Source organism: Esox lucius, chromosome 7, assembly GCF_011004845.1.
Source record: "Esox lucius isolate fEsoLuc1 chromosome 7, fEsoLuc1.pri, whole genome shotgun sequence".
In the NCBI taxonomy this organism is placed as follows: domain Eukaryota; kingdom Metazoa; phylum Chordata; class Actinopteri; order Esociformes; family Esocidae; genus Esox; species Esox lucius.
In genome coordinates, this window is record NC_047575.1 from 45,636,837 (window position 1) to 45,664,746 (window position 27,910).

Genomic DNA, 27,910 nt, shown 5'->3' on the forward strand with positions numbered 1-27,910 from the left:
GGCTGGGTGTTCCACACTGTGGAGAGGGGGCGTATTTCTGGACACCTCGTACGCCCGCTCTAAACCGTGTGGGTTGAATAACCATCTGATTTGATTATTCTGAAGACAGACGCGCGCTGACATAATAGTATGAAGAGGGAAAAATTTTACATCCTTAAATGTGTACTGGTGTAGAGGGGCATGAAAGAGCACACTGGACTCTGATTGGATGATTAGGACGCAAGCTGCGGACTGATTGGTAGGGGCGCAGGAAGTCGTGACGGTACCTTTGGAAGGCGTTCTGGGTCTCCGGGGTGTCTGGGGATGACCTTCTGCAGCCGCTGGAAACCGTAGTCGATGGTGGGTTCGTTCAGGGCTGGAGACACAAGGGAGACACAGAGAGCGCAGGGTTAAAATACCTCTACTGATATTACGATAATGAGGATGTGTAATTGTACGATTATAACATGATCTACAGTCGTGCTCCTCAAGACGCAGGCTGCAGTACATGCGGAATGTAGATCCAGAGTACCAAGAGAAGAAAAGTGCCTGTCCTAAATACATCACTGATACGCTTGAGCGTCAATGAAGCAGACAGGTACCAAGGCAGTCCCCAGCCGGCGGTTAAAGCAACAACCTGGAGATAAAACAGAGCCTGGAGAAGAGTGGAAGGATTTAAATATATGATTGTGGCTAATGGAAGTCTTTTCACATTCCCATGAAGCTAGATTGCCCTTATTTACGAAAGCGAGTGTAAAAAGCACGTATGGTATGGTAATCTGGGGATTTTAAAAGACATTTACATTTTACTTTTAGCATTGCAATTACTGGTATAAACCCTTTATCCTGTCAGAAAAGAGCAAGATGTAAAAGCCTGTCAGTCACAGAGGGAAGTGAGGCAGGAGGCGTATTTACATGCCGGCTGACAGCCAGCCAGGCAGGCAACTAGAAACAGAGGAGCCGGAATGGCGGAGCAGGGGGAGAGAAGATGGCTGCCCAGCTCCAGAGCATTGTTTTAAAGAGTTCTATTTACCCTAGACGGAGTCTTTGAGAGCTCTGAGCAACTCAACTGCTGCACAGATTTTGAGTTTGATGTGACAAAATACCTCTCTCAGGTTCCACTTCTGAGAGGCCTGAAAGATGGTTTGACCAAACAGAAAGAAAAGGAGTAAAGTATTGAGAAAATTCACTTCAGACATTTTTGTGTATCAATCTTGCAGTGGACAGGTGTAGCTTAGTCACAGAAACAGGGGTGAATGACAAGGTCAGACTATTCTTGTTTCTGGAGAAATATCACTTGAATATAAACACAATATGTTTTCTTATCCTTTATTCTGAAGAGGGCAACCAAGCGTCTCCAGTGACTGAACTCCACATCACCGATGACAGTTCCCTGCTCTTTGTTTTTTTCAACAAACACCAGAGTGAAAACGTTATATTCCAGCAGGAATTTGATCCTGCGCACAGACGACCCCCCCCCCAACACAAGCCGTCCCTGAACCCCCTACCCCAGGCCCGGCCTGTCTCCACAGTGTGTGGCTCAGGGGTGCTCTCTTCCTGTTGTCATAACCTCTGGGCCTTTGTCAAGACGCCTGCAGCATTCTGACACTAGAACAATTACCCTTTCTTCTACTGGGTCTGGGGAGAGAAGGGTCTGGTACACACACACACACACACACACTCTGTACCTCACCACAGTCACAAATATAATGTTCCACCCCTCCCCACATATACACAAACAGACACACACAGATATAGAAAACAGTCGGAAAAGAGGAAGAGAAAACGAGTGGTTGACCTGGTGCGAAGGGATGTATAGAAGGGACATGCATTTAAGTGTGTGTGTGTGTGTGTGTGTGTGTGTGTGCCGCTGGGTGCTTTCCATGTAGTGTTCCTGTAAATCTCCGTTACAGATCGCTGCGTGGCGTTCTGTAATTAGTCTGCGGTAAGCTCGCAGTGGAGACCACGAAACAGTCTACATTTATCTGTCTACAACAACAAAAAAACCTGCTCCAAATTAGACAAAGGTGAGAGAATCTGTGCAAGAACATGCACCCACATTGTGTTTGTTGAGGGGTGCTAGCCACTGGAGGTTTGGTTTAATATGCTGTGTTGTAACTAACTCCTGACAGTAGGTACAAACATCAAATCCACACATGCAGCTTGGAGAGTTTATTAACTAACTAAGAGGTATGCCAAGGAACGGGTCCACACTATAAACCACACATTCTCAGATGAAATGCATAGAGCTCTCTATCTTTCTTTCTTTCTCTCTCTGGCTATAACTCTCTCACTCACTCTCTCTCTCTCTCTCTCTCTCTCTCTCTCTCTCTCTCACACACACACACACACACACACACATACACACAATCTATGTTTCTACACTGTCCTTCAGCCTCCAGTTGCAATTTTTTTAATGTAACATTATGACACTTTTAGCTAACAATGTTTCAGTTTTTAATACAAAGAGATATCAAACAGTGCGTATTGTTGTGTGTTTGTGGGTGTTGTGTGTGTGTGTGTGTGTGCGCGTACTGTTGAGTGTATACACTCATAGGGTGTTGAGAGAAGAACAATATCTCGCCTTCACACAATCTTTCTCTCGGCAAGGACCAATGTTTTTGAAAAAATAATGTATCTAAAAATTATAGAAAGAAAAAGCAGGCAAACAAGCAAACAATCAGCGTGGGCAGTATTTCTGTTAAACATTGAAAATACATTTTTAAACAGGTTTTGAGTATTTGAGTGGCTTGAACTAGAATCCAATGTGTTTTTGTAAAAAGTTACTTCAAACGTTTGTATTTTGTATAAATATATAATGAACCATCTTGATAGAAATGTGGGTATACTTGCAAATGCATTTCATATGTTAAAAATACAAAAATACATGTATTTTAACTAGAAGTTAAACTAACCTCCATTTTCATTTGTATTTCTGTTTTACTTTAGTGTATTTTCCACAGGGCCAAAGGGCCAAAGGGCCCGTGTACGATCCAGGAGAAATATCAGACTGGAGACTGCTTCCTCTATGTGCTTCGGTGGGGCCATGGGGCCCGAGGTCTGATCATACGTCACATTCAAAAGGGCCCCTCTGCAAACAGGGGACCAAGAGTAGCGGCCCAGTCGGAGGAAGCGGGAGTAGATGAAGGGGAGATGTGTGTGTGGCATGGGGGGGGGGGGGGTGGACTGTAGCATAACAGAGATGAAGTACAGAATCATGTGTGGGTAACAAGGTGAGGAGGAGGGCTGACGAGGGGTTAGGAATGGTGTATATGGAGGAGTTAGGAGTTGATGACAAGGAGGAAAGATCCGTAGGTGGGAGAGGGAGGAGGTTGCAGGAGGCTCAGAAGTACGTTGGGGGGGGGGAGCAGGAGTTTCGGAATCAAAAGAAAGGAGTGGGTGGAGGAACGGTGTTAGAAGGATGTGGGTGCAGGAGGTGGATGAAGCCCGAGAGGGAGGCGGGGCCTCTGTGATCGGGGGAGCTCCATTAACAGCCTGCTATGGAGATGGATGGTCTCCACGTCAACACAGCCACGCCGTTCTGGGAGTCACAGGCGCTCTCATCACCCTTATTGCTATCGACGTCAGCACTGGGCGCAATCTCTGCACCAGGAGAGCCGATAATATTCACTTACTGGGGGGAGGAGAGGTGGGAGGAGAGGAGGGAGGAGATGGGCGGGAGGGGAGGTGCAACAGAGCAACATGAACGTGACGTGTGTCGTGGTGGTTCCCACGCGGTGAGAGAGAAAAACGACGTGACTCCCGCTGACTGCTGACGTCGCCTCACACAGCTGTGGAGAAACAACCTGAGGGCCCAACGACCATCGCTCACCGAACACGCTCGTTTGGTTTTAGGAAAGAGACAACCTTTCCTCCGATTACACCACTGAGAAATGGACCGAACCCGTCTAAATCTGTGTGGGCCGGAGCCCAGTAGAACGACAACATGGCTACAGGGAGCACGTTAAATGAGCGCGTGCTCCATGTTCCCAGGCACTTGAATTCATGCGAGCAGAAAGGTGGTGGAAAAGCGTGCAACCCTGACCAAACAACCATCCAGCATGTTTGGTTTGCGACGGGGCGGACGGTTCTGTCGGACTCCTTTTTGTTTCTGGTTCCATTGCCGTAAGAGTATTCTTGCCATGAACTATTTTCAGTGGTTGATTCCACTTGGAAAACCATTGACGAGAAAATTATACATCACAAGTTATAATCATAGTCCAGACAAAACCAATCACAGTCAAAAGCTTAAGCAATGTTCAGCGTCGATAATCTGGCAGTACGATTTAGAAATGGTAGTAGAAACAAGCACGCATGCTCGAGGGAAAATCAGCAGCAACCCACACCCTCTTATCAGGACACACCCTGTCAAACTGTGTTTAGAAACAGACAGTTTATTAAAACACATTTACAGCATGATGGGAGCAGAATACCACCAGTAACATTTGGCAGAATGGAGAAGTGATCTTGTCTTGGGTCCTGTGATACCTCTGCTCCCTGTCTCTCCACATGCCAAACTGTTCAAACCACACAGAGAGTAATTATAGTGCAGGAGAATTCACGCTTTAAACTGTTTTATTGTTTTCCGTTTATTAGTACCACATGTGTTGACTTTGGGAGTAACATGCTGGTTTATGTTTCTCCCTGGGCTGCATTAGCTGCTGGTGGAAATTGCACACAGGGCAGCACTGTAGGTTTGCGCCCACTCAACCCCTATTTGGAGTCCTCACGAAAAATATGTCGGCAACAGAAATAGGATATTGCAGGGACAGTATTTCAACATTTTATTTATTTTATTACTATATGAAGTAACCCGATGGGAACAACAGTTAGTCCTCCAAGTTAACTTCTGGTATCACCTTGAGAATTATAGCCTAACAATTATACTAGAGCCAAAATGCCCAAAAAGCATCTGGCCTTAGTGAATTCAGTAAGCCTTCCCCGCCACATTCAGAGATCATCCCCGGATCTCACACAGCGCCGCGGCCGACTCTTGCAAACGTAGCAACAAAGAGATACGAAGCGAATCTTTCCGAGGCGAAAGCTGGTGGGGTTGACGCTGGCGAACCGTCGGATCGTGTCTGAAGAGACGATGATGAGGACGGGGATGGAGGCAGCCCACTCCGAAAGCGGGTCAGATCCCAAAGAGTAAAACTAAACAGCAATAAATAAATAAACACAATAACCCTGTAACAACCCCCCCCCGCCGCCCCCCTTTTCCTCCTCCTCTCTGGCTCAAACCACTATGTGAAGGATTCCTTGCAATCACACAGATCAATGCTCATTGAAATTTCATGAGGGCCGATCTAGATGCAGGCCTCATCATATTTCACAATAATGACCAGGAGGAGAGGATAGTGTGAGTGCAGGAGGAGGGGAGGAGGGAGAGGAGGGGGTTTGCGGGGGGGGTCAGACCCCCCCTCCCCCCCCCATTAAAAATGGGTCAGTGTAAAGCCCCGCCCGGTAAAAGGGGGGGGGGGGGGTCTATATCGGTGTGGATCACCACACAGAGAACCGAACACCGCCGGCGCTCAGTGTTCGCCACGGGCCGCCTGTCTGTCCTACGGGCCCTGACACTTCCACAGCAACCTGGGCTGAGCGCCACGCACCAAGCGCAGTTTCCCGTTGCTACCTCGCCGTTCTCCCTGCTGTCCCCTCTGGGAGGGTTACCGAGGCGGCCGAGGCGGCCGTGCCGGCGCTGGACATTTGGGTTGACGGCCCGGTGGGCCGGCTGGGAATCGGGGTTTGGTCGTCGTTCGTGCAAGCTCTGCTGTACGAGGTAACATGTTGGGCTGGGCTACAACGGACAGGGGTGGAGGCGCAGGGAGAGGGAGACCAGGGGAAGGGGTAAGAGAATGCAGTGCGGTCTCTCCTCCCCCCCTGTTTTTTTCTGGTGTGATCTCATGGCTGGGGATGGGAATCAATACCTTCAGCAGCCAGACGCTCGATACCTCTAAATTATTGCTTCATTCTTCTCCTTATTATAGATGAGTTATTTTTCCCAAGCCCGTACCACTTCGGGATCAATACAATACAATCTTATTTTTATACATTTTTCCAAACACCCGGTGAGACATTATTTTTCTTTTTTCCTTTTCCCACTCCAACAGGGTGGGGGATCTGACAGGCTAAATGAGGCCTTATGCCGGGAGGGGGAAGTGACATGTATACCTGAAATCTATATCAGAAATGGACTGCTTGTTTTTCTTGAACTTGCGCTTGGCTTGTTTTTTGGTGCAGCGGGTGAACTCTGAAAGGGGTCTTACAGGAAATCAACACAAGCTCCTCCCACTGACTGTTGAACAGGAGGGCTGAAGCAGACATACAGTTGGACCTTCCAGTGGCCTGACGTTTCTGACTCCTGTAGGACTGTACTGTACCTACATATCGGTGGAATTAATGTGCTGAGGAAGACTGCAGTCAGCACTTGACTCTCCTATCTTATTGCCCCTCCCCCCTCTCCTTCTCAGCTTTATTGGGTCATGTTTCACATTGCCTGTCATCACCCCTGCCACGTGTGTGTGTGTGTGTGTGTGTGTGTGTGTGTGTGCGTGTGCGCTGCTCTGTGTTACAGTAGTTGGGCTTCAGCCTCAGATCAAACTTGCCCTTAATTGTTCAGGTAGTCAAGCGTTACTGTAGACACACAGACACACACAGCCTGTTTGTTTTCCATATTGATTGGAGCACAGACACACACAGCCTGTTTGTTTTCCATATTGATTGGAGCACAGACACAGCCGCGCTACAGTGACGGCTGTGTTTCACAGGGGACATGACACCTCTGACAGGCACCATTTTTAACAACAAAGAAGTGACACTGTGGCTGAGAGACAAAAGCACTGGAAAACAGTTGGAACGCTCCAAAGACCCCATGGGCCATGGAGACTGCTAACTACAGCTATCTACCGCTAACTACAGCTAACTACAGCTAACTACAGCTAACTACTGCTAACTACTGCTAACTACCGCTAACTACACCTAACTACAGCTAACTACCGCTAACTACAGCTAACTACCGCTAACTACAGCTAACTACCGCTAACTACAGCTAACTACAGCTAACTAGAGCGAACTACAGCGAACTCTGCTGGGGAGACTGCTATCTACTTCTAACTACAGCAAACTACTGCTAACTACAGGCCTTTAATTGTTGCCAATATAAAACAGAGAGAGAGGGAGAGAGAAAGAGTGAGAGAGACAGAGGGAGAGAGGGAGAGAGAAAGAGGGTGACAGAGGGAAAGAGAAAAAGCGAGAGTTAATCCTGTGTCAACAGTAGATTGTAGGTCGCGACCCCGCACCTCCCTCTGACTGATTCACTAGCCAAGGTAGTCAACATGGACCCCCAGGTTATCAGGTAGCCACTGATTTGGCCCATATTGATTTAATTAGACTCTCTGAACCACCACGACGGCAGCTGATTAGCATTGCCAGCTGTACTATGGTGTGCTATGGCCGTGGTTTCTGGCTGCCATATACCCACGCTCGGCGGCCAGCCTTGCCCAAGACGGGCGCTCTGTACACAGGCCCAGCAGCCTGGCAGGTCTGGGGAGCCCGGGACAAAGTGCCAGCTTGGGACGCCGGAGGAAATGGGTCTAGGCCGTGTCCGAGTAGAAAGATATGGAGAGTCATGGAGAGTACAGCCATGGCTACAGTAACAGAGTGGGGGGGTCCCTGTGGTGGGGGGTCAGGCTAAGGGGTCATGCTGAGGGGTCATGCTGAGGGGTCATGCTGAGGGGTCAGGCTGTACACTCAGAAGAGGTGAGAGTGAGGGGGAAGACGCCCTGATGCGTGTTATTAGGAGTTTGTTGAGGTTTCTGTGTTCAGATCAAGGAGCCATAAGGCGCTCTGTGCAATCCCATCTGCCAGCCTCATTACACACACATTCACTCTCTTCATTTCTTCTTGATTTATAATTACTTTTAACTGGGGGCTTTTGGTTGGTGCTGACTGTGTGTGTGTGAGAGTGTGGTTAACTGCTCTGCCAGAGGGGCGACTAAAGCAACAACAACAACAACGACGGAGAGCCAATGAGCGCTCCAAGCTACAACCTTTGACCCCGGGAGAGAAGTCGACCTTGACGCAAAGTGAGGTAACCGCGGGGCCAGATCGAGTTTCCTAATTCACATGTTGAAGAAATTGGCAAATGAGGAGATCAGGGTTCATCTCCGCCCACTTGAGAAAAAAAAAGCACTTAGCAGCCAGACGGGCCTGAATGTGCCTGGGGGGGGGGGCAGCCCCGGCAACACTCCCGCCCCGGCAACCCAAGATGATTAAAAATAATTTTTGTGTAATGAGACTTCGAGCAGTCAGTCCCTCTCTGGTAGTGGGTTAGACGCGGGTTAGACACAGGTTAGACACGGGTTAAATGTGGGTTAGACGCAGGTTAGACGCGGGTTAGACACGGGTTAAATGTGGGTTAGACGCGGGTTAGACACGGGTTAGACACGGGTTAAATGTGGGTTAGACGCGGGTTAGACACGGGTTAGACACGGGTTAAATGTGGGTTAGACGCGGGTTAGACGCGGGTTAGATGCGTGATAGACGCGGGTTAGATGCGTGATAGACGCGGGTTAGACGCGTAATAGACGCGGGTTAGACGCGTGATAGACGCGGGTTAGACGCGTGATAGACGCGGGTTAGACGCGTGATAGACGCGGGTTAGATGTGCGTCAGGTGTACTGTCACATGACCCAGCGAGATATAAGTCTCCACAAAGCGAGGAGCTATCACGGAGAAACGTGTGTGTGTGTGTGTGCGTGCGTGTGTGTGTGTGCCTGTGTGTGTGTGTGTGTGTGTGTGCCTGTGTGTGTCTGCGTGTGTGTGTGCGTTGATGCTTGCACATGTGTAATGTAAATTTGTATTGTATTTGTGTGTGTGTGTGTCACATCACACCACTATCCTGCCAACACTAAAAGTCCAGCCATTTTTGCCAGCCATATAAAAGTGGACAAAAACTATGCTATGTAGAATAGAAGACTGCAATGGATAGTATTGGCTTGGAAAATTATTTATTTTATCTAAATATAAAGAAGATAAAGATGGTGTTAATCTAGCCAATAATACATTGATTGATATATTATTCAAACTACAAGAAAATGTAAAAAACACATCCAAAAGAGGAATGTTTTGATGTTGACTGTTTAACTCAGAGAAACCTGCTTTCGTTAAACCAATTACACAGAGACCAAACCTGGAAATGTCTCATTTACGATCAAGACCTAAACAAAGTTATTATGGGAGAAAAATCCCATTACATGATGAATGAGCTTGACAAAAAAGAAGAGGTAATTAATCAAAAAACAATTCAGAACTAAGGAAGAATGTATGTAACTCTGGAAAAAAACATCTCTATCTGCAAAAAGCATTTAGCAAACCTTTAAAAATCAATTTTGAAAGTCTGAACTGACAACTAACAATTACAATACAATTCTATTACAATTCTCTTAAATTTTGTGAACCATTTGATGAAATGAACAACCTTAAGAATAGTTAAGCCAGTGGGTCAGACAGACATACTGAAACACAGTGGCCCTGAACTCACCCAGGCTATTCTCAGGCTGTTTAAACTGGTAATGATGGTAGGCTACTTTCCTGAGATCTGGATAAAAAAATGTATTACACCTATATTCCAAAAAAGTTTGACCCCAATAACTATCGAGGCAACGATGTTGGTGAAACCACGGAAAAGGTTTTCTGTAGCGTATTTATTGCTGGAATCCAGCTCTTCCAAAGTCAACAAAAAGTAAAAGTCTAATTAGATTCCTTCCAAAAAAACAAAGAAAATAACATATAGCTAGAGTATGTACCTGTCACACCTTGATCAAAAAGATGTCCATGAAACTAAAGAAAAGTATTTGCCTGTTTCAAGATATTGAAATAGCACAGCATCTTGTAAAGATCAAAAACATTTAAATAATGAAGATGATAACAATCTAAAGTGACCATAACTTGGCTGTAGAGACAGGACGGCATAAAAAACATGGATGGTCAGAGAGGAAAGACTTTGTAAACACTGTGGGTCAGGAGAAGTTGAACATGAACAACACTTCCTACTCCAGCATTCTAAATATGATTCAATTAGAGATATTTATTTTTCAAACATAAAGAAAGAATTGTCTGATTTCTTGATCTGCTGAGGGCAAAACATTAAAGACCTCTCAGTTGAATATGTCCTAGTCTGTCATTACAAAAGTGAAATAATTTCGTCCACAATGTACATTTGTGATTTATAAATATTTGCTTCCTTTTTCTTCGTAAAGTTTCACATTAGTTATTTCTGCATCACTATGGAAGCCTAAACAAGTTTCCTTTAGCAATAGTAGCAAGCACCCAATCATGCCATTAAAGCACCTATAACACTGAACTGAGAAGAGGAGGAGGAGAGAGGAGAGAAAAGAAGAAGAGGACGAGGAAGAGGAGAGAAAAGAAGAAGAAGGGGAAAGAACGCCACCGAGATTCCTGGCTTGTTAAACTGCTCTGTGATTGGTTGGTCAGCAGCCACATTCCTGTTATGTAGAACTCCATCTATTACGAATGTCTCCGGCAGGCATCCTGATCATTTTCAATTAGGTCAAACTAGGTTGGGAGCCTTGGGAAGACATGATCTGTTTCCCTTCCAACTGTGTGTGTGTGTGTGGGTGCGTGTGTGTGTGTGTGTGTGAGAAAGTTTGTGAGGGTTTGTTTGTGTATGTGTGTGTGTGTGTATGTGAGAGAGAGTGTGTCTCTGCGCGCTTGTGTGCGTGCCTGTTCCAATTAAATACTATCAGAGAATGAAAGATTGCTTGTCTTTGCACATACTTACTTCTCCATGGGATTGTAGAATCTTAACATCTTAAAGTCTGCATGTGTTGAATGTGTGCATTACTTTACGTGTGTGTGTGTGTTGCATGCGCCAGTTGGGGGGGGGGGGGGGTGCGTTCTGGAAGGATTCACTCCCTTCAAATGGTTTCAAGATGGAGGCCTGTAAAGCCCAGACTGTTTTCCTGGTTTAATTGTAACCCTTTTTACGAGCATTAGTCATTAGGCTCTACCAATCTGGAGTAATTAAGTCACCGCTGGCCTCACTCTGAACCAGCCTTTCACATGGTGGTGGCTGCAACACGGCCGCTTGCCGGGGAAACTGGCTGAGCCGCAACACACAGCCTCTTCTCTGCCTCTTGGCATGCTCGGCGCCCGTATAACTCGTTGCTAATTTCTGCACATAAACACGGTGTGTGTGGACAGGCTGCAGGGCCAGACAGCAGACCAGTGGCCACTCTCAGTGATGGATTAATCAGGACCCTCTTTCCTTCCTCGGATGGAGAGATAGGTTCTCTATTGTTCTTATCTAGTGGAATATACAGGATGTCACTGCTTGTGAGAGTTCCCTGCCAAGCATTAAGAGGAAATAGGAGGGATTCTTTAGCCAGATTAGGCTTGTGTTTGATAGGAAACCCCTCTGTCATCTACTACGAATCACACAGCTACAGAGAGACAGAGAGAGAGACAGAGAAAGAAAGAAAAAACCAGAGAGATGGACCAAGAGAGACATACAGACAGAGTGAGCTTGGGAGGATATAATCACGGTAAGTATGTTTTCTGTTCAGTACTTTGGGGGTGATGAAGAGGATGCATTTCAATAATAAAAGAGGTGATAGCTTTATAGTCAGCAGGAAATGTTCTGTCAAGTCCCTTCACATCATGCTAACAATATTCCTATGTTTCATGCATCAGTGCTCAGATTATCTGTGTGTGACTTTGTTGATCTTCATAGTGAATGTAAGATTCCTAGAGTGGTGCAGACCTCTGCCCCTAGTGCATATGTACTGTGATGGCACGGGTTTGAGTCTGACCTAATGCTCTGTCGGGAAAGAAATGTCTCTTCTGTCTTTCATCACTTTCCTGTCCAATTAAAACCTAACATTCTTGAATCAACTTCGGGGAACGATGAAAACTGTGAATACTGTCACGGCGCCAGGATGTCAATGGCATTTGTGCCATGAAAACGTTAGCATGGATTCCTGTCAAACTGTGTCCACGGAGTGCTTATCGGGAAAGCAATGCAATTTTTCTTTTTTGGATTCCGGGCGAACTATCCCATATGTCAATCTATCTTGTTTTCTGAAGCCCTTTTTGCATCTCAGCTGGGGTCATGAAGTGCTTCTACCGACGACCAGCCTGAAACCCCCGAGGAGCAACGACAGAGGACTCGTCCTGTATGTTGTGCACTGGGGATGACTGACCTGTGTAGATGAAGCGCCCGGGCGTGCCTTTACAGAACTGTTTGGACTTGTAGGACAGGGTCACCTCTACCACCCCTGGGATGTGGCGGGGCGGAGTCTGAACCCGGATGGCGTGGGGCGTGATGAGCTGCAGGACCACAGGCAGAGAGGAGCATGGGAGAGTTAGTCAGGTCTGTCTGTATGGTGCTGTTCACCCTCCGATTCCTCCCCCTATCATCTCCTCCTCCCCATCTCCTCATTACCCCATTCTCTCCTCTCCTCCCTTCCCCTCTCGTCTCCTCACCTCCCCTCTTTTCTCCTCCCCTCCCCTCCTCACCTCCTCTTCTCTCCTCCCCTCCTCTTCTCTCCTCCCCTCTCGTCACCTCCGATTCTTCCCCTCCTCTCTCCTCCCCTTTGAGCTCCTCACCTCCCTTCCCCTTCTCGTCTCCTCACCTCCCCCCTTTTCTCTCCACTCACATCTCCTCCCCTCCCCTGTCCTCACCACCTCTCCTTTCTTCTCTTCCCCAGCCCTCCTTTTCCATCTCCTCCCATTCTCCACGCCTCCCATCCCCTCCTCTCGTCTCCTCTCAGTGTCAAAGTGGTGCTCTTCAAAAGAGTAAACAAACACTTCACATGAATGATTCTCCTCTATTCTCTGTCCAGGGGACTCCAGGAAAAGCCCCCTTCACACTGAAGGAGGGACGGCTGGTGGAGACAGAGAGAAGTGGAGTGGAGGAGGGGGACTAACTGTCAACACTGCCGTCAGACTTTTAAAAACATGTTTATTGACGTGATCACGTGTTGTGAATGAAGGGCTTTTCCGGGGGCACCGAGTCATCTGCACTGCAGCGTATTGAGAGTTCTCGTTGAAAAGTGTGTTAAGTGTATCCTGGTGATGTAAAGAGCGCGCGCACACACACACACACACACACAAATACATACACCCGTGATATTATTGGAGCGGAGCCATGTTGCTGGAGGTAAATAAACACGGGGCTTGAGTGACTTGGGGAGACAACATGGGAACCATCACTGAGTGTGTGTGTGTGTGTGTGTACTGTGTGTGTGTGTTTATTAAGTCTGGTTGATAGCTATCACACTTCCACGGGGCTGATCAGTATCGGGGTACAGGGAGTGATCAGGCTGGGGGGGCTGACTGGCTGGGTGATATTTGGGGGCCCCTGAGAGCAGCCTGACCCCTGGCCCCTCCACTATGGGAGGGTTGTAATTGGAAACACACTGCGGGGGCCCGGCACTTTTTACACAAGACCAGGGGCCGGACAGTGCCTCAACCCAGCAGGCCCGACAAACAACACGGTCCATTTAGAAAATGAAATGCTCTGTCCCATTTTTTGATTGGTTCTGTGGGAGAACCCTTTGCAGAACCCATTTGGGTTCCAGGGAAAAACTATATTCAGTTTTTTAGGACAGTTTTCAACGAGAGTTCAACGGAGAACCCAAACCACTTCCTTGCGTATCACAGGGGTAGCCTGGGAACTCTGGAAACGTCCAATACCCTCTTTTGAAGAGTGCAGCTACAGGATAAAGCCACAGTTATAAGAACACTCCAGAGATGAGGGGTGAAAGGAGAAAGAGGCTGATCGGGCATCTGGTTGTTTCCTGGGCTGAGGGTTGAGGCTGGGCAAACAGGCATTGAAGGCAGAGCAGCTGGACAACTTCCTCAGGAGGCCTAATCAAGGCTATTTCTGACCCATCCCCCATGACCAGAGCTGGCTCTGAACCACTGGCAAGAGGTAAATACTGTAGCAACATTTCCTCTTCCACTAGCCAAGAGTGAGTAAAGAAGACTGCAATTATTCCGCAAATTAAAAAAGAAACAATGTAAAAAATATACAAGGCCAATTTCTTTGTTGACGCCAACTGACTTGAAAGCCATGTATTAACATCATGCCAACACGGTTCTGCAAATTAGGACAAAAAAGATATAAAATAAATAAGCAGAGGTTATTATAGCTGAGTTGCTGGCGTTCAGGAGAGAGGAGAGCTGACTGCAGTGTGTTGAAGATTGGATCAGCTCATTAGCCAGCAGATTGAGTGGCAGGCAGAGAGGAAATCAACTTTGGCCTTGTTCAAGCTGCTCTTACCGGCACTATGGTTACAAGGTTGCCCTGCCCTCCAGCCCTCCACCCATAACCCTGCTCCACCGCCTAACTCATCTCCACCCCCACCAGTACAACCATGGTGTGTGTGTGTGTGTGTGTGCGTGTGTGTGTGTGAGATCCACGTTTATGTATATGCAGGCGAGCGGAAATCCCCACAAAGATAGTAAATCCTGACAAATTGCTCACCACAGTATTTTGGCAGGTCCCCACTAGGGACAATGTGTTTTCTGGTATGAAGATTAGGTTTAGGGAAACGTTTACAATTGGGCATAATGTTAGAACTGGGCTTACTTTCAGGTTTAGTCATTACAAGTTAGATTTAGGGTTAGGATAGGTTTAAGCATAAAGGTTCCGCCTTCACCCCTGTCCTCCTCAGCCCTCCAACCCGCATCCCTCCCTTCCTCCCTCCTCCACCCGCCTTCCATATTAATCCCAGCCTTCCTCGGTCCTCCACCCGCCTTCCATATTAATCCCAGCCTTCCTCAGTCCTCCACCCGCCTTCCACATTAATCCCTCCCTTCCTCCCTCCTCCACCCGCCTTCCATATTAATCCCAGCCTTCCTCAGTCCTCCACCCGCCTTCCACATTAATCCCTCCCTTCCTCCCTCCTCCACCCGCCTTCCATATTAATCCCAGCCTTCCTCGGTCCTCCACCCGCCTTCCATATTAATCCCAGCCTTCCTCGGTCCTCCACCCGCCTTCCATATTAATCCCAGCCTTCCTCGGTCCTCCACCCACCTTCCATATTAATCCCAGCCTTCCTCGGTCCTCCACCCACCTTCCACATTAATCCCAGCCTTCCTCAGTCCTCCACCCGCCTTCCACATTAATCCCTCCCTTCCTCAGTCCTCCACCCGCCTTCCACATTAATCCCAGCCTTCCTCAGTCCTCCACCCGCCTTCCACATTAATCCCAGCCTTCCTCAGTCCTCCACCCGCCTTCCACATTAATCCCAGCCTTCCTCAGTCCTCCACCCGCCTTCCACATTAATCCCAGCCTTCCTCAGTCCTCCAACCTTTTTCCACTTTAATCCCAGCCTTCCTCAGTCCTCCAACCTTTTTCCACTTTAATCCCATCCTTCCTCAGTCCTCCAACCTTTTTCCACTTTAATCCCATCCTTCCTCAGTCCTCCAACCTTTTTCCACATTAATCCCTTTCTTCCTCGGTCCTCCACCCTTCATCCTCGCTTTCTCACCCCTCCACCATTTCTCTTTCACTTTCTCTCTTTTTCTATATCTGGAAATGAGATCTTTCTCCCTGTGGGCGATACAGCTGAGAAGTCACAGAGGCCATGGGGGGGGGGGGGGGGGGGGGCTCTTCCTTTTAATGTGTCCCAGATGTAAAATATAGAGGAGAGCAGAAGGTGTACATACCAGGTAATACACTGAGTCCCACTCTGTCAGCAATGTAGCGTACTAACCCTGGTCTGAAACTCATCCAGTATGGCTTACAGATGCCATATTTTAATCTGATCGCAGCAGGAAATGCAAACTTGTCGAGTATTAGTCAGTTCAAAAGGCATTCGTTGATTATTTTCCTGTTAGAATGCCAGAAGTGTTTTTTGCCCTAACAAACAACATATCAACACCTCCCAAAACAAATACCATTAATAACAAACACACGATTCCTTACATTTCCTGTTGCTGCAGGATTATTTCTGCAATGGGTGAAACTGAAACAAATTGCCAAGGTGCATAAAGATGATGTCTCAGAATTCACTCCCTTTACACTCTCCAGGGCACCCATTAAATGACCACATCAGAGGTCATTTCCAGACCTGTGAGACAGTTTACTGAGTGTATCAGAAGCACATCAGAGGTCTGTGCTGAATAAATAGCAGCTGAATTTGTTCCCTGATTGGCCCTTGTGTTGACTGATTGGCCCCTGTGTTGAGTGGTTGGCCCCTGTGTTCCCTGATTGGTCCCTGTGTTGACTGGTCGGCCCCTTTTTTGACTGATTGGCCCCTGTGTTGATTGGTTGGCCCCTGTGTTGACTGATTGGCCCCTGTGTTGACTGACTGACCCCTGTGTTGATTGGTTGGCCCCTGTGTTGACTGATTGGCCCCTGTGTTGACTGATTGGCCCCTGTGTTGACTGATTGGCCCCTGTGTTGACTGACTGACCCCTGTGTTGATTGGTTGGCCCCTGTGTTGATTGGTTGGCCCCTGTGTTGATTGGTTGGCCCCTGTGTTGACTGACTGACCCCTGTGTTGACTGATTGGCCCCTGTGTTGATTGGTTGGCCCCTGTGTTGACTGATTGGCCCCTGTGTTGACTGATTGGCCCCTGTGTTGACTGACTGACCCCTGTGTTGATTGGTTGGCCCCTGTGTTGATTGGTTGGCCCCTGTGTTGACTGATTGGCCCCTGTGTTGACTGATTGGCCCCTGTGTTGACTGATTGGCCCCTTTTTTGACGGACTGACCCCTGTGTTGACTGACTGACCCCTGTGTTGATTGGTTGGCCCCTGTGATGACTGGTCGGCTCCTGGGCAGCAGGAGATGAGAAACTGTGTGCTGGTGTCTGTGAGGTGTACAAAGCACATACTAGAGAACAATCTAGCTATGGCACACGTGCACACACACACACACACACACACACACACACACGCGCCTTCATACTAGCCCATACAGAGCACTTAGATGGCCTTTCATATTCACATGTTCAGCTGTGAAGGAGAATAAAGACAGCTTCCATTACATCTCTGGAGGCTGTGTCAGGATGACTTGCCTCCATCTACGGAAGGTCAGATTCAAATGGACTGTACAGTACAGCGGGCAACGAGGGAGAGACTGAGAAAGCGACCAGGCTTTTGTTTCCTGATGGAAAAAGCCTAATTGGAATCGACAGAAGTCACATTCCCGTCAAGGAAGGTCATGTGATTGTGTAAGTTGAACAAACACATGGCTTTTGTTTCCTACGAAGTTTCAAAACCAGAGTTGCAAAAAAAACAAAATTCTTGCTTCATAGCTCTGGAAGAAAACTACATTTAACAGTTATTTCAACGACCGCAGAATTCAGTTTAGCCCCAATGCCTTATTGATATTTCCATGAGTGTTTTGCGTGAGTTGGTTTCATCTGGGGAGAATTGGTATGACCTTTACCACAGCTGGCATAGTTGGACTCACTGTTTTCCCTTTTCAGGACAGAAATCTACAGGATATATTGTTATGAACTACAGCCTCGTAAACACGCACACATCACCACACCGAACACTCTGACACTCTGCTCAGTATAGATGGGACGAGATGGTGTCTTACTGCACATGTGAATGTGTGTGTGTGTAGCACGGGTGTGTATTGTTATGTACTCACCTCACTCCAGACCAGCATGGTACCAAAGATAACCTGGAGGCCGTCAAAGAAGTTGTCCCCTATGATGATGACAGTAGCACCCCCTGTTGTCCAACCCTCACTGGGGCTGATGGCTTTGATGCAGGGGGCAGCTGCTTCCAGGCACAGGGGAGCGAGCGGAGGGGAGGGGAAACAAGACAACTTATGGTTAAACCACCACAGAGAGTTCCTTCCACGGAATAATCAAGTAGCCCAATAACGTGCGATAAAAGACATGTAACAGTGACGTCAAACAAGACACCCAAAACACGAGGGAGGAAGGAAGGTTGAAAAGGAAGAGGAAGTGATGAGACAAAACCACTCGCCGTGATTGGAGGAAGAAGACGGACGAGTACAACCCCAAGAACACCATCCCAACCGTGAAGCATGGAGGTGGAAACATCATTCTTTGGGGCTGCTTTTCTGCAATGGGGACAGGACGACTGCACCGTATTGAGGGGGGTATGGATGGGGCCATGTATCGCGAGATGGCGAGGTTTCTGTACCAAATATTAAGTTCTGCTTTTCTGATGTATCAAATATTTATGGCAGGCAATAAAATGCTAATTAATTACTTATAAATCATACAATGTGATTTTAGTGGATTTTTGTTTTAGATTCCGTCACTCACAGTTGAAGAGTACCTATGATAAAAATGACGGACCTCTACATGCTTTGTAAGTAGGAAAACCTGCAAAATTGGCAGTGTATCAAATACTTGTTCTCCCCACTGTATATCATACCACTTAAAATTATACAGATGGGCGACAAATAAAAGGAAAAACATGAATGAATGTGTGGGGGAACATATCAAATGCAGATGTTTCCAACACTTGATGTTGTTTTTTCCTGTTATTCGACACCCATCTGTACGTTTTGGTTTGCATGCGGCACTATTAGCAGGCTAACCTGCATTAAAACAGGTTATAGGAAGCACAGCTGACCATCACTAGCATTCACTGGTTAAGGTTACATTTCTAGTAATATGGAGTTGATGCATAGATTTTACAACATCTAGATGAGAGTTTTACTACAGTTATTGTTGTGGGAAAAATATTGAACTGTGTTAGTCGCTATCGCCTTTTAACTTGTAACCTTGCAGTAAAGGTGAGAACGTCCTGGTCAATAGAAGGATTTTGATGCTTGGAATGGGAGACAGAGTGGTCAGTACAGTCTAGTGTTTCCACTACAGTCTGAGGTCAGTGCAGAACAGTGAGTATCCCTGCAGTCTGAGGTCAGTCCAGTGCTGATGTTGCTGCTTCTGGCTGATATTGGATAGCGTCCATAACCACATTAGACCTTTCCCAATTACAGGTCAATCATGATCAAAAGATCACATCAATGATCACCAAAAGATCACATTAATAATCACCCAAAGATAATGACCAAAATAATCTGAGTTACTTTTTCAATTCCAATAACACTATGCTTTCCACATCAAGACACCTTCAAACTTTGAACTAAATCCCATTCCCTGTTCCAATAGCAAAGCTATCACACCGAGTGCCATTCTGAGTGTGTGTAAATGTAATTAGTGAATAAACTCATTGTTTCATCGTCACTGGATCAGGGCTCTAAGTATTTTTACTGGCATGGGGCCATCATTATTGTCGAGCCCTGCTGGATGATGGTAGGAAGACCCCGGGCAGTTCCCTGACAGTTTCAACATCACTGGATAATGGGAGGAAGACCCCGGGCAGTTCCATCATCACTGGATGATGGGAGGAAGACCCCGGGCAGTTCCCTGACTGTTTCATCATCACTGGATGATGGGAGGAAGACCCCGGGCAGTTCCCTGATTGTTTCATCATCACTGGATGATGGGAGGAAGACCCCGGGCAGTTCCATCATCACTGGATGATGGGAGGAAGACCCCGGGCAGTTCCCTGATTGTTTCATGATCACTGGATGATGGTAGGAAGACCCCGGGCAGTTCCCTGACTGTTTCATCATCACTGGATGATGGGTGGAAGACCCCGGGCAGTTCCCTGATTGTTTCATGATCACTGGATGATGGTAGGAAGACCCCAGGCAGTTCCCTGATTGTTTCATGATCACTGGATGATGGTAGGAAGACCCCGGGCAGTTCCCTGACAGTTTCAACATCACTGGATAATGGGAGGAAGACCCCGGGCAGTTCCCTGATTGTTTCATGATCACTGGATGATGGTAGGAAGACCCCAGGCAGTTCCCTGACAGTATCAACATCACTGGATAATGGGAGGAAGACCCCGGGCAGTTCCCTGACTGTTTCATCATGTGTAAATCCACTCAATAACTTAATCACTTCCCTTAGAACACTGGCAAAAAGATGTAGAAACTTGTTAGGGCCACCTCACTCACAGTCCCTCCAGCTTTATGACCACAGATAGAGGGGTAACGTCATTAAGATAGAGGGGTAACGTCATTAAGAAAGAGGGGTAACGTCATTAAGATAGATGGTAACGTCATTAAGATAGAGGGGTAATGTCATTAAGATAGAGGGGTAATGCCATTTAGATAGAGGGGTAATGCCATTAAGATAGAGGGGTAATGCCATTTAGATAGAGGGGTAATGCCATTTAGATAGAGAGGTAATGCCATTTAGATAGAGAGGTAATGCCATTTAGATAGAGAGGTAATGCCATTTAGATAGAGAGGTAAAGTCATTAAGCCGGGTTTAACAGTCATGACGAAGCTTTTTTATTTAAGAAAGGTGGTACACCAGGTTCCACGTTATGTCTTTAACTACCCCCCCGGTTCAGGTGTTCGGGTCTGGAGGCCCTTCAGTGTTGCCCTGGATACTGCTGACAATGCAGTCACTGGCCCCACCTGGGCTTCACACTCTCCCACTAGAAAACAGGGTCACATGAATGGCTGTGTGTATGTCTATGTGTCTGTGTGTGTGTCTGTGTGTCTGTGTGTGTATGTGTGTGTGTCTGTGTATCTGTGTGTGTGTCTGTGTATGTTTGTGTGTTTGTCTGTGTGTGTTTGTGTGTCTGTGTGTGTTTGTGTGTGTGTGTGTGTGTGTGTCTGCGTGTGTGTCTGTGTGTCTGTTTGTGTGTGTCTGTGTATGTTTGTGTGTGTGTCTGTGTGTCTGTGTGTGTGTGTGTGTGTCTGTGTGTGTGTGTGTGTGTGTGTGTGTGTCTGTGTGTCTGTGTGTGTATGTGTGTGTGTCTGTGTATCTGTGTGTGTGTCTGTGTATGTTTGTGTGTTTGTCTGTGTGTGTTTGTGTGTCTGTGTGTGTTTGTGTGTGTGTGTGTGTGTGTGTGTGTGTGTGTCTGCGTGTGTGTCTGTGTGTCTGTTTGTGTGTGTCTGTGTATGTTTGTGTGTGTGTCTGTGTGTCTGTGTGTGTGTGTGTGTGTGTCTGTGTGTGTGTGTGTGTGTGTGTGTCTGTGTGTGTTTGTGTGTCTGTGTGTGTCTGTGTGTGTTTGTGTGTGTGTGTGTGTGTCTGTGTGTGTGGGTGTGTGTGTGTGTGTGTGTGTGTTTGTGTGTGTGTCTGTGTGTCTGTGTGTGTGGGTGTCTGTGTGTGTGTCTGTGTGTGTGTCTGTGAATGTTGCACTAGAAAGTGGGCTCTGGTGATCTGACACCTCACAGTCTGTAAGCGTGAGGCCAAAGCAGGAAACCAAAAAACATACTAAAAAACTCCCACAGCTGGACTCAACTAGGAGTACAACGTTGCGCACAGACACCCCACCACACCACACACACACACACACCCCACCACACACACAAACACACACCCCACAGAAAAGTGTTGGTGGTTTTAACAGCTCTGAATGGAGATCAGGCAGAAAAACAGGGGATCAATTACAGCTGGAACTCACACCCAGAATCTCCTTAAAATTCTGGAACATCTCTCCCTCTCTCTCCCCCACTCTCTCTCTCCCTCTCTCTCTCCCTCTCTCTCCCCCACTCTCTCTCTCTCTCTCCCCCACCCTCTCCCTCTTTCTCCCCCACTCTCTCTCTCTCTTCCCCACTCCCTCTCTCTCTGCCCCCTCTCTTTTGCATTCTTACTCTGTCATTGTTTCTCTTAATATCATTTGAAATTCAAAGGCTTTATTGGCAAAGGGATATTTGTTTACACTGCCAACCCAAGTGGAAAATAAGGGCTTGTTTACATTAAGAGAGAGAGAATAAAACATTAGATACATTTCTCTTAGTTTGCATAGTCATTTCCATAGCATGTTTGGGACGATACACACAGGTTTATCGTCATCCATCGTGGGAGAATCAAGCGATAGGCATGATCACTGCACAGAGCTTCTGTAACGTTCTGACAGAATTGTCTTCACACTTGCCAAACTTCAAGGGGCTCTATTGAAATTGTAGCGTACGCTTCCTCGGAAGGTGGCGTGGCATCTTGAGCTACGGATATCTGCAAGTTTACACTACAAAATAATCTGGCATCTCGATTCTTCTTTGACACGTGTTGGGAAATGGCATAATGCAAACAAGCCCTAAGTGAGCATACTGTATAATCAATAACACCCCCCCACCAAAAAAAAAATAACATAGAAATGTATATAAAGTAATCATTACACACAAGAGTAAAGAGAGAGGGAGAGAAAGAAAGACAGAAAGAGGGAATTACAGAGAGAAAGTAAGAGAGAGAGGAGGACGGGGAAACCATATTATGTTTCAACTCAAATAAGGGGCCTGGGGTGAGGTAGTTTAGTTTCGGTATCCATGTTTTAATTTAAAGTCTTCTTTCACATAATAATCACAGCCTTCTTTGTCTCCCCCCGCAAAAAAGACTAACTTTCAAAACTCAAATAAACACGTTAATCTTCTTTATGTTACATGCATTTGACATGTCGGCTTTGGGAGAGGAAAATAATCCAGCAGTATTCAGTGGGATGAATTGAGATGAGTCTCTTTCCTTAGCCTGAGGGGCAGTGGGCTGTCTTCCTCATTGTGGATGCCTGACCATAATGCAATTTGGCCCAGTGGTAAACGAAGGGGGAGTGGGGGGAGGTCTGGGGCAGCAATCTGTGACAGTAATCTTCGCCTAAGTCGCCTGTGTTGCCCGTGTTGAAATTGTGCGTGGATTAACCAGATGGAGAAGCGCCAATCCATCTGATAGGATTAAACTTTTCCAGTCTTTCTCCATGCCATCTGCTCTCCATGCTGCTCTCTAGCTCGCCGTGCAACAGCATACTACACATATACACGCAAACAAACACGGTAAACATACAAGGATGTGCATACCGCACGCACAAACAAACATTTAGACGCAAAAACACACAAACGCACCTTAATTAATCCTGGAAGGATAGTGTGAAAACAGACACAAGTTTGGACAGACACACACACAGACATACAGACAGACACACAGACATACAGACAGACACACAGACATACAGACACACACACAGACATACATACAGACACACAGACATACAGACAGACACACAGACATACAGACACACAGACAGACATACAGACATACATACAGACACACAGACATACATACAGACACAGACATACAGACACACAGACAGACACACAGACATACATACAGACACACAGACATACATACAGACACACAGACATACAGACAGACACACAGACATACAGACAGACACACAGCCATACAGACACTTACACAGACATACAGACACACAGACAGACACACAGATATACATACAGACACACAGACATACAGACAGACACACAGACATACAGACACACAGACAGACACACAGACATACATACAGACACACAGACATACATACAGACACACAGACATACAGACAGACACACAGACATACAGACCCACAGACAGACAGACAGACACCCAGACACACAGACTGACACACAGACAGACACCCAGACACACAGACTGACACACAGAAATAGACAGACATACAGACAGACACACAGACAGACACACAGACAGAAAGACACCCAGACACACAGACAGACACACGTGAGGTCATTCCATTAGGGACAGATTGCTGTCTCTCCTCCTTCCTCAGGACGCCTGGGGACTTCCGTTACCTCTGGGGACTCCTGGTTTCTGTTCTCCCTCTCTCTCTTTCTCTGTGTCTCCCTCTTTCTCTCTCTACATGGGCAGGCTTCTCTGCTCTTCTTGTTCCAGATGGTCCTTTGTCTGGAGGCTGCTGGGGTCGTGTGGATGGAAGAGTGTGTGTGTGTGTGTGGGTCGGGGTGTGTGTGTTTTTGACTTAACTATATAACAGTGAACTGCGGTTAAATCAGAAAAAGTTTACTGCCCATTTTGAAAAAGGCAGTTTGTTGAAAGTGTTATGTTCAGGGAAAAACATACAGTTTGGCGTTAGATTCAGGTTAGGCATTACTGGTTAGGTTTAGCGTTAGGGTGAGGCATTGGGATAGGTTTAGTCCTAAATGTTAATTAGGTTAAGGTTAGCTTGAGGTTAGGTTAAGGGTTAGGATTAGAAAAAGGTTGATTTCTTTAAGGGCAATCAACTTTGGTACCTATACAGACACACACAGACCTATCCAACAAACCCAGAAAAAAAAAAGACCCACCCAGAAGACCCAGGCCTACCCAGACCAAGCCAAGCCCACCCAAAACCCCCAGACCCACACAGAACTACCCAGACGACTCACACAGACCAACCCAGACCCACCCATACCCACCCAGATGATCCATACTGATGCACCCAGACCAACCCAGAAACACCAAGGCACATCAAGGCCCACCCCAACTCAGCTAGGCCTACCCAGAACCCCCAGACCCACTCAGAACCATCCAGAACCACCAAGACCGCACCAGAGCCAATGGAGAATTTAAGAATGTCACAGGAGCCGGAAAAAATTAGCTCTGCACTGCTCTTAAATCCTTCTGCTAGAAAATGAGAAAGTTATTGGATTTGTTTTAACAGCCCCATGGCCTTGGCTCCGAGTTCTGGCTAAACTGTCCCTAACCTGGTCTATGGTCTGTGGTCATGTAGACAGACAAAGGCTCAGTGCTACGGCCTCCTGTCTCTGAGGAAATACATGTTCTCCTCTAATCCTGGGGGTCGTCTTGAAACATATGTGTAATCAAATAAAACAGGCACCACTGGGGAGGGAGTCTGTTTTGTTACTCCGCTCTTCATTTAAGAGCCCCCCCTGAAAAACCCTTTTTTTTGCATGGCCATGAGAGAGAAAGAGCATTTTCCAGACCGTTTTACCCATCTATTACTGAGCAGGAAAGCTTGCAAGCAGTGATGCACTGTGGTGCACGTGGCCAGAGGAAGGAGCTAGAGAAGTGTGAGTCCTCGCAGCTCAAACAGACCTACACTCAAATGAGCACACATATTTCCTGAATCATCGGAGGAAACCTGCTGTGCCTCTTCAATGAATGGGAACGACCGATAGACGGAGTGAACCAATGGCTGACACGATGCAAATAACCCTCATACTGGGGCCATCGTGCGCTAACTCATACGCGGGGTCTCCAAGCCTCAACGCCGAGGGACCCAGGCACCGGAGAGACGGCTTGCTTTCAGAGACCCTCCCGTCTGGGAGAAGGGAAGTGACCAGTGATGCGTCCCTCTCATGGACTACGAGACAGGCTCGGGCTAATGAGGCTCCATTCTTCTGCATGACCGAACACACGTGAAGTGGGTGGATGGCGTCTTGACAGCCACCTACCCAATGCCACCCCTTAATCCACCCACAAAGCATCCGGCAAAAGGTATTTAGCTGCTGTGATATTCGTTGGGATTGAAAAAAGCACTGTCAGTGGGTTCATTGATCAGGCTGCGAATCAAGCAAAGAAAGACGCCATTACTCAAAAAAGCATGAGAATCCCCCGGCTGTGATACCAGAAAAGGTTTTGTGGTCAGATGAGACAAAGATTCAGCTGCGTGTGTCATGCCCGAACACGTCGGGCTGTGGGCTCGCTTCTCCTCAGCAGGGGATGGTGGAACACAGAGAAATACTGCGAGAGAACACGCTTCAGTCTGCAGAAGCTTGGGAGGAAATTAAGCTTTCAGCAGGATAATAATCCAAAGTACAATGCCAAAGAAACACTGGAGGGGCTCAATGCAAAAATGGGTTTGTCCTGCAGTAGTGCAGGTCTCAAACAACAGGACAACCTGAACAACCTGAACAACCTGGACAACCTGAACAACCTGAACAACCTGGACAACCTGAACAACCTGAACAACCTGGACAACCTGAACAACCTGGACAACCTGAACAACCTGAACAACCTGAACAACCTGGACAACCTGAACAACCTGAACAACCTGAACAACTGAACAACCTGGACAACCTGAACAACCTGGACAACCTGGACAACCTGAACAACCTGGACAATCTGAACAACAGGAACACCTGGACAACCTGGACAGCCTGAACAACCTGGACAACCTGAACAACCTGGACAACCTGAACAACCTGAACAACCTGGACAACCTGGACAACCTGAACAACCTGAACAACAGGAACACCTGAACAACCTGGACAACCTGAACAACCTGAACAACCTGAACAACAGGAACACCTGAACAACCTGGACAACCTGGACAACCTGAACAACCTGAACAACAGGAACACCTGAACAACCTGGATAACCTAAACAACCTGGAAAATCTGAACAACAGGAACACCTGAACAACCTGGACAACCTGGACAACCTGAACAACCTGAACAACAGGAACACCTGAACAACCTGGATAACCTAAACAACCTGGAAAATCTGAACAACCTGGACAATCTGAACAACATTATAAAATTGAAAAATCTCTCTACCAAATGTAAATTTTTAGTATGTTGAATACATATGCAAGCAACATATTTCGTACAAATACCCAACATACATCAATGTCACCTCACAATAATTGATTTTGAGTGCAGCATTTCAAAATAAAATATCCAACAGCGTGAGAGAACTAGACAGGGGTGTGAATATTTTCACAAGGTACGGTGTGTGTCTGTGTGTGTGGGTGTGTGTGTGTCTCTGTGTGTGTGTGTCTGTGTGTGTGTCTGTGTGTGTCTCTGTGTGTGTGTCTGTGTGTGTCTCTGTGTGTGTGTGTCTGTGTGTGTGTCTGTGTGTGTGTCTCTGTGTGTGTGTGTCTGTGTGTGTGTCTGTGTGTGTCTCTGTGTGTGTGTGTCTGTGTGTGTGTGGGTGTGTGTGTCTGTGTGTGTGTGTGTGTCTCTGTGTGTGTCTATGCATGGTAACACATGAAGGAATGCCGGTATGAGTCTCTGTGTGTGTGTGTCTGTATGTGTCTCTGTGTGTGTCTCTGTGTGTGTCTCCGTGTGTGTGTCTGTGTGTGTGTGTGTGTGTGTGTGTGTGTCTGTGTGTGTGTCTGTGCGTGTGTGACTTTGGCGTGTCTGGCCCCAGTGAATATTTAATGATGAGATTATAAAGTGAAGGAGCATGAGATCTGACAGGGTTCCATGTGCTGTAGCTATATCTCTCTGCCGCTGTACAACCTCCCGCTATGTTCTAATACTAGAAAACTCGGGGAAGGGGACTATAGAGGGCAGGGGCAGGTCAGTCTATGTTCTACCACTAAAAGACTGCAAGAGAGGGAGGAGCTGGTTGGTCTTCGTTGTACCACTGGAAGAATAGAGGAGGAGGAGGGGCAGGTCAGTCTATGTTCTACCACTAATAGAATAGAGGAGGAGGAGGGGCAGGTCAGTCTATGTTCTACCACTAATAGAATAGAGGAGGAGGAGGGGCAGGTCAGTCTATGTTCTACCACTAATAGAATAGAGGAGGAGGAGGGGCAGGTCAGTCTATGTTCTACCACTAATAGAATAGAGGAGGAGGAGGGGCAGGTCAGTCTGTGTTCTACCACTAATAGAATACAGGAGGAGGAGGGGTAGGTCAGTCTATGTTCCACCACTAATAGAATACAGGAGGAGGAGGGGCAGGTCAGTCTATGTTCTACCACTAATAGAATAGAGGAGGAGGAGGGGCAGGTCAGTCTGTGTTCTACCACTAATAGAATACAGGAGGAGGAGGGGCAGGTCAGTCTATGTTCTACCACTAATAGAATAGAGGAGGAGGAGGGGCAGGTCAGTCTATGTTCTACCACTAATAGAATAGAGGAGGAGGAGGGGCAGGTCAGTCTATGTTCTACCACTAATAGAATACAGGAGGAGGAGGGGCAGGTCAGTCTATGTTCCACCACTAATAGAATACAGGAGGAGGAGGGGCAGGTCAGTCTATGTTCTACCACTAATAGAATACAAGATGAGGGGCAGGTCAGTCTATGTTCTACCACTAATAGAATACAGGAGGAGGAGGGGCAGGTCAGTCTATGTTCTACCACTAATAGAATACAAGATGAGGGGTAGGTCAGTCTATGTTCTA

General features: G+C 47.1%; 1 protein-coding gene across 14 annotated transcripts in view; it reads right to left on the reverse strand.

The window, feature by feature from the left end:
- LOC105011268 (transcription factor COE1-A) overlaps nt 1–27,910 on the reverse strand; it is a 144,047-nt gene that overhangs the window by 21,861 nt on the left and 94,276 nt on the right. For 8 of the 14 annotated variants that reach the window (XM_010871176.5, XM_010871171.5, XM_010871166.5 and 5 more), the window contains exons 9-11: nt 17,614–17,747; nt 12,201–12,327; nt 267–355 (exon numbers count right to left, since the gene is read on the reverse strand). In XM_010871176.5, coding sequence (XP_010869478.3) covers nt 267–355; nt 12,201–12,327; nt 17,614–17,747 — 350 coding nt within the window. The remainder of the gene's footprint in view (nt 1–266; nt 356–12,200; nt 12,328–17,613; nt 17,748–27,910) is intronic. The other 6 variants (XM_020048558.3, XM_010871173.5, XM_010871167.5 and 3 more) reach the window with 1 other exon arrangement.